This window comes from Emys orbicularis, chromosome 4 (genome assembly GCF_028017835.1).
Source record: "Emys orbicularis isolate rEmyOrb1 chromosome 4, rEmyOrb1.hap1, whole genome shotgun sequence".
Taxonomy (NCBI): domain Eukaryota; kingdom Metazoa; phylum Chordata; order Testudines; family Emydidae; genus Emys; species Emys orbicularis.
Window position 1 is genome coordinate 39,048,340 of NC_088686.1, and position 12,594 is coordinate 39,060,933.

The 12,594-nt window shown below is 45.6% G+C and overlaps 1 protein-coding gene across 1 annotated transcript in view; it reads left to right on the plus strand.

Annotated features, from left to right (window-relative positions):
* The first annotated feature begins 612 nt into the window (after positions 1–612).
* Positions 613–12,594, plus strand: part of STON2 (stonin 2) — a 78,581-nt gene continuing 66,599 nt past the window's right edge. The window contains exons 1-4 of the mRNA XM_065404316.1: positions 613–718; positions 2,054–2,317; positions 9,778–9,786; positions 11,978–12,175. Coding sequence (XP_065260388.1) covers positions 631–718; positions 2,054–2,317; positions 9,778–9,786; positions 11,978–12,175 — 559 coding nt within the window. The 5' untranslated portion in view covers positions 613–630. The remainder of the gene's footprint in view (positions 719–2,053; positions 2,318–9,777; positions 9,787–11,977; positions 12,176–12,594) is intronic.

Sequence of the window (12,594 nt, forward strand, 5' to 3'; positions counted from 1 at the left end):
CTTGGATGCCACAGAAACAAGGGCTTCATAAAAACCTAAGACAGGTAGGGAATGAATTCACACACCTCTGGAAAACAGAGATAATACACAGGTGTGATGTGACACTTTTAGCCCTATGGAAGAAAATGCTATCCAAGTTGAAGGCTCCATTCCACTTGCTGCATGGGGCTGTTTTAAGATGGAAAACCTTTTAAAAAAATAAAATCACACACAGCGCTCTTTAGAGACCCCATGATGCTTTTTTTAAGAGTAGGGGTTTGTCACAATGCCTTTGGCCAAACTTATTCCTCCTCCGCATACAGAAAAGGTAGTGTTCTGACCCCCAGAGGTGACTGCATTTTGGTGGAACTGTGTATGTAGTTTGTGAAATGTGTTAGTAGCCTTTATTATTAAAATGCTGGGGCTTATTTTTTCAGTTAATTTCTTTACGTTGTTTTTTGTTTGTTTGTTTGTTTGTTTTTTTAACTTTGAGAGACCTAATTACACCCTTTCTTGACTCTTAACAGAATTTCTAATGTGAAAGGGAAAAGCCAGGAAGTGCCAAGGAGGTGCTGCTCCCCATTGATTGGCATTGACCGTTCTGGGCCTTTCCCACAAGCACTGGGTGAAGATGAGCAGCCTGTCCCGAGCATGACGTCATTGGCAAATGTCATTGCTTCCCACCAGTCAGAGTGGGTCTCCTTCAACGATGAGCTGCTCGTGCCGGTTACTTCGCAGGGTAAGTTCCCTCAGATTCCTTTAGAGCCCTTTAAGACTTTTTAAAATTAAACTGGCCCATCTACTGACACAGATTTGGTCTCATGAGAACCTGCCTTCCAAGTGGGAACAGAGGAGGCTGAGTTACTTCCTACTTCCCCTGCATGATGGAGAGTTCTGGGTAAAAATATCAAATGTTATGTATCAAGAGAAATGTTTTATAAATGCCCTTTCATTGGGCCTAGTTCTGCCTCAGTTACACAGTTCCCACTGACCACATGGGATGTTTCACCTATTATAACTAAGGGCAAAACTAGGCCTGGTGTGAGATTAAAAGGGGATGAAGGCTGTTGACCTATAGTTAGTGACAAGCTCAGCAGAGACTGCTACAGGGCTTTGTAAGAAATAATAAACTAATGGCAGCTGCACTAAATCTCTCTATCCCACTCCTGGTGATTCTCCTCCTAGCATGAACCCTCAGGTCCAAGAGCAGAAACTAAAGTTGCCTCTCATCATTAGCAACCAGTCAGTACAAGTTACATATAATTCCTTTCCTGCAAAAATGGGTCCCCAAGTGCTTGAGTTCCTATAGCTAATACAGCGAACATTTTTGATTTCTCTATGCTTATGCTGTTATTTATAAAGAGTTATTTCAGAGGAGACAATCAGCTTTTCAGATGAATCTGGACGTCAGCTGGAATGAGATAGAAAAGCTGCTCTGATGGCAGGAGCTTTGTTTCTTTCAAGGCCTCCATTAGTGGGTGACCAACAAATGGTCACTATGCTGTGAAACCTGTATATGCTGTGTCCCCTCATTCATGCACGCACCAGCCCTGTCTAGCGCAGGAAAATAAGTAGTTGTAGTGGTGGCTCCTCCCACTCTGGCTCAGTGGGAGGCCACTCCGCCTCACTACGTCATGAGGATCTGCCCACCGTCAGGGAATTAGCAGCAGAGTAAATAGTCTAAGGCTCTAGCCCAGGGGTCGGCAACGTTCGGCACGCGGCTCGCCAGGGTAAGCTCCCTGGCGGGCCGGGCCAGTTTTATTTACCTGCTGACGTGGCAGGTTCGGCCGATCGCGGCCCCCACTGGCCGCGGTTCGCCGTCCCGGGCCAATGGGGGCGGTGAGAAGCCGCGGCCAGCACATCACTCGCCCGCGCCGCTTCTCGCCGCCCCCATTGGCCCGGGACGGCGAACCGCGGCCAGTGGGGGCCGCGATCGGCCGAAACTGCCGCGTCAGCAGGTAAATAAAACTGGCCCGGCCCGCTAGGGTGCTTACCCATCCCATCCCCTGTAAGATTTCATACTCCAATGCAGAATTTGGCACTGACATTTCTGTATGTTTTGTCTCAACTTTAGGTGACACAGAAGAGCCTCTGGAAAAGTGTTTTTCCTCCTCCGACACCTCCTCAGAAGACAACCATAATGTGGATGGAGAGTTTCAGGACCTCTCACACACTGAGCTGAATAATGACGTGGACAAGCCTGGGGTGGACTCTGCATCAGTATCTCTGCTTGGGAACCATGTGTGTCCCAAACCTGATCTATCTTCATCTATCAGTAACTGGGTTCAATTTGAAGATGTGCCATGGACCAGCACTTTACCAGCTCACATACAAACAGGTAGGGGAGCTTCATGCAAAGGTCTGTTACAATAATACAGCAGGCGGCCGCAAGGGTCTGCACAAATAGCAGATTTTCTTTTTACCCTTCTCTCAGTTCTCTTTAGCTGAAACTGTGCAAGTCATAGTTGAGATTAAACCAGAGGTGGGCAAATTACGGCCTGCGGGCCACATCCATCCTGCCCGGCCTTTGAGCTCCCGGCTGGGGAGGCTAGCCCACGGGCCCTCTCCTGCTGCCCCTCCTCCGGGTGGCACGGCGGCCAGACATGCTGCTCTGATCGGCATGGTAAGGGGACCAGGGGGTTGGATAAGTGGCAGGGAGTCCTGTGGGACGGGGAGCAGGGGTGGTTGGATGGGGCAGAGGTTCTGGGGGGGGCGGTCAGGGGACGGGGAATGAGGGGGGGAGGTTGGTTGGATAGGCGTGGGAGTCCCGGGGGGCCTGTCGGGGGCAGGGGTATGGATAGGAGTCAGGGGACAGGGAGCAGGGAGGGTTGGATAGGGGGTGGGGTCCCGGGGGACAGTTAGGGGCGGGGGGTCCCAGGAGGGGGCAGTTAGGGGACAAGGAGCAGGGGGATTGGATGGGTTGGGGTTCTGAGGGGGGCAGTCAGGGGGTGAGAAGTGGGAAGGGTTGGATGGGGGCGGGGACCAGGCTGTTTGGGGAGGCACATCCTTCCCTACCTGGCCCTCCATACAGTTTGCCCACCCCTGGATTAAACACAATGGATACTAGCACAGTTTCAAACAGGGCCTATAACTTATCTGTGCCCCTCCCCTCTGTATCAACTACATTCTCTGTTTGATAACACCTTTGGGAGAGAAACAGGTCATTTAAGACATGATAGGTCAAGTCTGAGCTAAGGTTAGCCTGTGGGTTTATCAACAGCAGCATAGAAGATGAAGGGGGAAATGAGTGAAGGGTGAAAGGGTAAATTAAGTTTCCATGAGCCATCTAATCCTTGGCTTCTCCGTTGAGACTTCCAACAAGGTGGTTGGGGTGGGGAGGCCAGGGAAGGGAAGGCAGAGGACAATGACAGTGGTGGTTTTAGTGATAAGGATGCCTGTCCACTGGAAAATGAATCAGACTGTACCAACTCATGTACAGTAGGCCACCAATCAGCTTTTAAATTTTGGGCTACATTCATACTGGTGACCTAGATGTCCACCCTTTTCTTCATGATGGGGCTGCTGCTTTTGTTGTCTTCCCTGATGCATCATCCCAATCGCTGAATTGCTTCTGCCAATTGTTCCTTTCCTAGGCAGTGTCGGGGGAGTGGGCAGCTCATGTAGGTCACTACACTCTGTTATGGACTAGTTAGCTGTCTGGAATCTGATGAGAAGGGGCCATAAATGGCCACTTGTTCTATGCTGGTTCAGAAAAATCAAGGGCTTGTCCATCCCGACACTGCTCCAAGATCCAAGACTTGGGGTGTGACATTTCCTCCCATCACCTGCCTCAAACTGCTCTGCTGAGCCAATTAGGCTGGAGAGTTCAGTCCCATGGAGTGGGGGGAGGCAGCAGAGAACATATAAATGGAGCATATGTGGTACAGAGAGCTCGGTGAATAGTGGATGGAGCTTTCCTATCTTTCAAGAAGGGGTGGATAACCCTGTGGCATGCCCCAAGTCAGGGCTGTGAGAGTGGGGGAGATAAGCCCTCTGGAGAATTAGGACAAGTTTCCACCATAGAGCTCTGTCAGCATAATTCAACTTGTACTTCACACCACATGACACTGGGGCATGAGCAGCAAACATGCTGTCATTTCAAACTGTCCCATCACTCAGTGACCCATGTGGTTCAAGCTTGCAGCACCGTGTCACCCATGTGCCCTCCACCCCACCATATCCCCACCTGACTCTACTGCTTCCCCTCTGTAAGGTGCCTTATCCCCACCTCTTCTACAAGGGGAAATCTCCAAAGTTACTCTGGAAGCCAGCTTTGTCCGGCACTGAGATGCCATTCCCGCAAACACCATATTCTGTCTTCCCCCTCCCCAAGGTGGGGAGAGACACATCTTCTGCTTTCTGCCATTCCCTGGATGTGAGCACACTCCGCTCCTTTCCCCCTCCCCCTCTCACCAATTTGCAGGCAGGACTGATCGGCAAAGGTGCCTGCTTTTGGGCAACTGAGCTTTAATGTGATTTTAGTCCCTTGTTTTAGAGGTGACTTCCCTGTTGCACCTGCTTCTAGATCCCTGCCCAGATCTGGCCGAGTGGAGCTGGGGTCCGTATGGGAATCTGGCTGCTCCTGTTGCCGTGTGCATAAAGAGAGATCTGCGAAGGATATCTCTGCCACACAGCATGGGCCTGTGTCCATGGTTCTGTAGTACGTACCACGGCACGCGGTGTTTCTGCACAACTCCACCATTCTCTCCACATCAAGTGCTCGTGTGCCAAGCGTTGAATCGGTGTAGTATGAAAGGCAGAGAAAGGCTTGGCTGTGTTGGCATAGGCTTTCCTGGGGGAGAGGGAACTGCTGGGCATGACGGTTATGGCACGCTTTTAGAACTGGTTTTAAAGGGGGCTTGGCCTCCTCAGCAATGGAGATATGATCTTATGTCAATTCTAATCTAGAAGCTCAGGGTATGGAGAAGGTTTCAGTCATGTTTGCAGTCCAGCAGCGTGGAAAGTAGAAGTAAATGATATGCCAGTTCTTGGCAGAACGTTAAGACAAGTTAGTTTCCATCAGTGCTCACTATCTTCCTAGTGCTGCACTTAATGTCTGAGGAAGCACCAAAGTAGCAGAAGCAAAGCACGACTCTGAGATAATAGGTGTTTCGTTTTTGTCATAAGTTCTCATTGATTTATTTTAAAGTCTGCATCTAAAGACTCTAAGCTAGATCCTTAGCCGGTGTAATTCATCATAGTTCCACTGACTTCTAGCCTTCTGAATGTATAAAATCTTCACATCAAATGACACAGTCCTCTGAAGGGGGGAGGAACTATACAAGGTATAAAGTTGTGTGGCTGTTCTAGCCCATGCGGCCTATTTCTCCCTGCCCCACTTTCCAAGTATGAACCTCCTGTCTGCTTCTCTTTAAATAATCAGAAGAGGAAGGAAGAGACTTACTCAGTAATGTAGGGCTTGGCTACACGGCATAGTACAGTCCATTTGAGGGGTGTGAAATGTAGAGCACTCTAATGTGCTACACTCTAACTGCCTATGTAGACCCTGCTGGTGCAAACTAGAAGGTATCTAGTTCATGTTAACATAGTACTGTTCAAACTAGATTGTTGGGCTCAACGGGTAGTGATCAACGGCTCGATGCCTAGTTGGCAACGCCGTATCAAGCGGCGTTCCCCAGGGGTCGGTCCTGGGGCCAGTTTTGTTCAACATCTTTATCAATGATCTGGATGATGGAATAGATTGCACCCTCAGCAAGTTCGCAGAAGACACTAAGCTGGGGGAAGAGGTAAATATGCTGGAGGATAGGGATAGGGTCCAGAGTGACCTAGACAAATTGGAGGATTGGGCCAAAAGAAATCTGATGAGGTTCAACAAGGACAAGTGCAGAGTCCTGCACTTAGGACGGAAGAATCCCATGCACTGCTACAGGCTGGGAACCAACTGGCTAAGCATCAGTTCTGCAGAAAAGGATGTGGTGATTACAGTGGATGAGAAGCTGGATATGAGTCAGCAGTGTGCCCTCATTGCCAAGAAGGCCAACGGCATATTAGGCTGTATTAGTAGGAGCATTGCCAGCAGTTCGAGGGAAGTGATTATTCCCTTCTATTCCACACTGGTGAGGCCACACCTGGAGTATTGCATCCAGTTTTGGTTCCCTTCCCCCCCCCCCCACTACAGAAGGGATGTGGACAAATTGGAGAGAGTCCAGCGGAGGGCAACGAACATGATTAGGGGGCTGGAGCACATGACTTGCGAGGAGAGACTGAGGGAACTGGGCTTATTTAGTCTGTAGAAGAGAAGAGTGAGGGGGGATTTGATAGCAGCCTTCAACTACCTGAAGAGGGGTTCCAAAGAGGATGGAGCTAGGCTGTTCTCAGTGGTGGCAGTTGACAGAACAAGAAACAATGGTCTCAAGTTGCAGTGGGGGAGGTCTAGGTTGGATATTAGGAAACACTATTTCATTAGGAGGGTGGTGAAGTACTGGAATGGGTTACCTAGGGAGGTGGTGAAATCTCCATCCTTAGAGGTTTTTAAGGCCGGCTTGACAAAGCTTTGGCTCGGATGATTCAGTTGGTGTTGGTCCTGCTATCCCTGTCTCTAACAAGAGCTCCAGCCCTGAGGCTTTCTACTCCAACCTGACACTGTCCCTGCTTTGCTTTCCCCAGGGCTGCTTTTTACGTTCCCCAGCTCTGTCCATCTTTGTGCTCACCCCTAGACTTCCTTTCTGGACTCTCAGCCCATTAGCTTTTCCCTTTGCCCCAGCCCTCTGCCAGGCCTGTTTTAAACCCCTCAGGCAGGAGCGGGATAGCCACCCCGCTACAGGCTGGTTATAACTTGGGAGAGTATCAGAAACTTCCCTGACTTAAATGTAGAATATAAGTAGCAGACTGGCATGAGAAGACTGTTTGAAATCTCTTTCCTGTGTAACCAGCTGTGGGGAGCAGTGTTATGCAGGCTCAGCACCCTGACCATTTTTTTCGGTGCTGTGGCACTGTTACAAAATATTCAATCTTTTTTTTTTTTTACGCAATGACACAGAAATCTTTAACAAGTGGCACATTCTGTTTTTTTCCTTTTCCTATTTCCTCCTTTTGGTGGAAACAGAGAGAATTTGATTTTTTCCCTCATCGTTAGTATGAGGCTAGCATAGCCCATTATATTGGTACTGAGGAAGTGGCAAGGCACAATAATAGAACCATCCAAACCCTCTTGTCACAGAAATGTGATGTGTAAATAATCAGAACAATTACATTTGTCATTTAACAGGCCTTAGCTAGCAGGTTCCCAGTTAGCTATATCATTGCCATGAGCTTCACTCTTGAATTCAGTGTAGCATAGAAATTAGAGCTGAATGAATCCTTAAGCCTCTTCAACTGCTTGTAAAAAAAAAAAAAACTCAATTTACTAAGAAAGGTGCCTTGGGAAACCAAGATAGAATATACATACCAGGAAAAAAACTCTAAGTCTCTGAGTGCAGAAATAATGGACTGTCAGTACCCTAGGCGTGATACAGGATGAAGTGCATTATTGGGGCAATTCTGTCAATTGCCTTGCAACACAAGCAAATTGCTGAGAATTCGCACAGCTGACAGATCTCAGCATTACACCTCATGACATTAAAAGTCTGATTTCAAGGAAAGACTGGCTCATTTTGGAGCCCTATATCAGTGATTATGAGAAGCGTGAGAGCAGCAGGACTGTCCATAGAGAAGTTGAAACAAGTTGAAGCCTCTGAAGTGAAAAGCTAAACATGTTTTGTATTTTCAGATCAATACATAATAGTTGATTGAACTGATGTTTAACCCATGTAGTCTAGTGTGAATCATTAGCTAAAATAACGTATGCCCCGTTGGGTTCTAAGTTGTAATGGTGAGGGACCAGACGAAGGGCTCATCTGCATGGGGAAATTGACAAGAATAACTATAGAGGAATAAGCTATTTTGCAATGGCTATTTTGGAATAACTCCCCATGTGGCCACTATTCTGGAATAAAAATTGCTTTATTCTGGAACAATTAGTGTGCTTCCTAAGAGAAGTAATTATTTTGCAATAAAATCACTTTGTTCACATAGGAAGGATTCTGAAATAGCTGTTGTGGAATAGCTTATTCCTCAATAACTATTCTGGTCAATTTCCCTGTTTAGACAAGTCCTGAATGTAACAAGTGGGCCACACTTGAATTATTTAATGATGCATCTTTCTGCATTAATCAAAATTAATGCATTTAATATCTGAGTCCTTTTTTTTACTGTTGATTTATCTCTAAGGTATTTTAATAAAATAAGTCATCTTCTAAGATCAATGTACAAACTACACTTAGCAAAGCTCCTTTCATGTCAGTTGTCCAGGCAACCTATGGAGACCACTCCTAAAAGCCTGTCTGCTATGACTGACTGATATTGTTGTGTGTGTCAAAATAATTTTAGATAAAGTTTCAAGTGTGGCTTCCTAGACATTTCATGCCATGTCTAACTCAATTGCTAAGGGAACTCAGAGCTTATAACCATACGCTTCTCACCTTTCTTTTCTGAGCAGCTTCCCATTTTAAAAGGCTTCATCTCTACCCATTAGCCAAGCAGATTTAGCAATCGCACATCTGCAATGATTTTGTTGCGATGTAATTTACACTATGCTTGTCAGCCAGTCATGTGCAATGGGGAATAGACCTCCTGACACTCTGCTCCACGACCACTGATCTTGATCCAGTCGGGTCTAGTAGCCCAGACTTGCATACACACAAGTAGATTGGAGTCTGTCCACTAGAGGGCAATGGTGTAGATATAGATATAGATGCACCCTTAAAATGATGAGGTTGTGGCACAGTTTGGATAGTTTATCTATATATGCCTCAGGATGTATTCTCTTCATGAGATTCAGTTCCAGCGTACCCATTATGACTAATCTTCTGGAAACTAGAAATATACAGATAGATCCTCCTTTGCCATATCTTCCAACATGCCAGCAAATGAATGGAATCTAATGAGAGCTGAATGTACACTATGGGATGAGGGCATAACCTATGGTTCAGAGATTACACAACAAATTCCTAAATGTAGGAATTAGGGTATCCTAAATTTCATATTGATAGCAGTTGGGGTTATAGCCAACACGCTACTGTCAGCCTTTTATCTTCTCTATGTAATAAATATAGATGTAATAACTTGAAAAGCAGCAGCTGGGCCAAGATTAAGATTAAAATCAGAAGCAATAGGTGATCCTAATTGAGAAATGAGACTATAATGCAGTAAAGAAAACTTTCTGAGCTGATGAAAGATGGACTGTCCTAGGCCAAAGTATTCAGTTCTGTTGTAAGTAAAGATGCATCTTCTGTGTCAATCTCTCTCCCTGGAGAAGTATGCAATATTCTGAGGGCATCCCCTCCATATTCTTGATGATGTCTTTGGAACAACCAAATAAAAGAATCCTACCCCAGGGAATTTAGAGCACGTTTTATGCCAAGCCCAAAGTATGCAGGTCAGGATTTAGAGAAGTTAGTTCTGTGTGGATACCCATGCGATACAAAAATAAGCATTAGCATTCATAGTTATGTACATTGCTAATGAATCTCTATACCTTGAGTCAAGTTTCTCTCAGCATTCTCGTTATCTCTTTCAGGTGCAGCTCTAGGCTTGTATGAATTTGGAGGTTCTCCATACCCCACAAATCAGATTTAGATTAAAACTGTCTGTGTCCTATTGCTCTAACTGCTCTAACAGTACTGTGGACAAAACAAAACATGTACAATGCATTTTCACTAAAGATGAGTTAATGAGGATGCAGTCATCTCTAGATCAGGTTTAGGTTGGGGCTAGTATTTGGCACTGAAATCTGGCAAGCTGATACAAGTTGACCCCAAATGAGCAAAAATCTAGTGCAATCAGCTGAGATTGTGATACCTCTACTATCTGGGGCTGCATCTGAACCAGATCAGGAATATGGGCTATTTCTGGGTTGTATCATCAGGTCAGTTTAAATTTATTTTTATAATCTGTGTAATTTTCATGGTGCACTAGCCTAATCTGGCTGGTGCTTTTGAGTGGGCAACACTGAAGGAGACTGGTTAATTATATAAAATTGGCCGTGTAGGAACTGCACTGTTATATGACATGGACACTCAGAACTTACCAGCAACAGCAGGAATAGAACTTGGTTTGGATCCTCCTGCACCAAAATCACAGCGACCAATTGCTTGATCTACAGGAGAATCTCCTCTAGCCCTCAGCAGTATAAGATCTGTGACACACAGTTGAGCAATTCTAATTCCATCCAGCAGAAGGCACTAATGACACACATTAGCTAATTGAATCGCAATAGGTATTATAAAAATAACTATGTAACTCTGACAGCTGAGGAAATGGGAGCTATGTTTATGAAGGATCAGTACTCTGATTTAGCATACCTTTGCAATAGTTGCAGTCTTCCTTGCTAGAGAAAGGGGGCAGATAGTCACTATTTTCCTGCTTCTCATGTAACGTTATCTACATGTTAATAAAGTGCCAGTCATGGTGTTAACCAGGTGCTGTTCTTATTGTAGCAGATGTCATGGTTCATTGTCAAACTGAGAGGGTGTATCTAGTGGGGTTTGCAGGGGTCAGTCCTGGTTCTGATACTATTCAATATTTTCATTAATGACTTGGATAATGGAGTGGAGAGTATGCTTATAAAATTTGCAGATGACACTGAGCTGGAAGGGGTTGCAAGCACTCTGGAGGACAGATTAGAATTCAAAATGACCATGACAAATTGGAGAATTGGTCTGAATTCAACAAAATGAAATTCAATGAAGTGCGAAGTACTTCACTTAGGAAGGAGAAGTCAAATGCACAACTACAAAATTGGGAATAACTGGCTAGGTAGTAGTACTGCTGAAAAGGATCTTGGGGTTATAGTAGATCACAAATTGAATATGAATCAACAGTGTGATGCAGTTAAGAATAAGGCTAATGTCGTTCTGGGGTATACTAACAAAAGTGTTGTATGTAAGACACGGGAGGTAATTGTCACGCTCTATTCTGCACTGGTGAGGCCTCAGCTGGAGTGCTGTGTCCGGTTCAGAGCACAACACTTCAGGAAAGATGTGGACAAATTGGCAAGAGACCCTTCCAGCCCTACATTTCCATGATTCTAAGATTCCATGTAGGGATATTTGCTGTGATGCAGGCCTCCAGTAAGAAATTACGAAGCAGCATTTCAGCAAAAGGCAAGGAACTACACTGAAGCTAAAGAATTGTTCAGCTCATGTATCTTAGTGTCTGATGGAGCGAGACCAGGATTTGGCCCTCTAGGTCTCATTTCTGGGCACATGAAACAATAGACCCTGAGGAAAGAAAGCTAGGCTGTGGCCAAAGCATAATCATAGTTTAAAACTATATCAGTGCAGACCCATTTTTTTCTGTTAGTTAAATAGTCATGATAGTGGCCAATAATAATGCCAGAATTCTTGAGCCTGAGGTTTATGGTTAATCACAGGTTCAACTCCCCATGTTAGTGTCACACTTTGGGAAGTTTTACCTTTTTAAAACTGACAAGTCTCTTTTAATTTTAAAAACAATGAGGGAAAGGAAAGCCAGGGACTTATAGAGCCAGGCCTACTACAAGCTTCCCCACAAGAGCTATGCCAGGGTAACACAATCCTGATCTGCAGCATTCCCTGCTATTCCAGTCCTGGGCACCTTCTTCTGCCAGTGCACCTCACTCTTGACTTCTGTTATTCTACTCCTGCTTGTCTCCCAGGCAGAGCCAGTCAGTCAGGCTGAATTATACCAAGCCATGTCATATGAACAAATGGAGTCCAGGCTGACAATTGTGACCTAAACCAGGAATTGAACATGGCTCTCCAGAGGTTAAAAGGGTTAATGAGTTATAACGTGCTGTTACAAAGCCTTCCCCTCCCATGCTAATGAATCACTGGGCTGTCATGCTCCTCTATCCCAAAGATCTTTAGTGCCACTCATGTTCCCCTCCCCCCTCAAATCTGCCCTCCTGCAACTCTGTGTCATCCAGCTCACTAAATTTCTGTTTGTTTCACACATCCAGCCCTTCCATCAAGAGCACCCTGCTGGACTTCTCCCTCCTCAGATTATTCTGAGAGACAACCCCTTGCCTCAGAGAGCAGCTGGACGACCAACTCAGAGGACACCAGCAGCCAAAGCATTGCCCCTTCCTACACAGATTTGCAGTCGATAAATACTGAGGATCTGACCAGTGGTGGGGCTTCTGCAGCAGACTCAGCTGGTAAGACAGAAACACGTAAGAAGTGCAGTTTGTCTCTTCACAGTCTCAACCAAACTCACCTGGTTTGGATCTGTTCAGAACTGAAGGATAGAGTTTGGCTCCAGCACCAGAACAAACTTCACCACCATTTGGATCTACAATTTTGGTTTGGCCCACTATAGAGATGGGAGTGAGCCATTACATTCAGATGCATATCCAAATGTCCTCAAAGTTCAGGTGTGCTTGGCTCAGACCTATCTCTAGTTAACTGGATGGGATTCAAGAGCTTTTTCACAAGCTACCAAGCTTGCACAAGCTGATTCTTTCTTTCTTTCTTTCTTTCTTTCTTTCTTTCTTTCTTTCTTTTCTGTAAATGGGGCTGGGGATGGTATTACAGGAGTTGAATGGAAAGGAAGCAGCCTGGCTCTGGATAAGAGAGC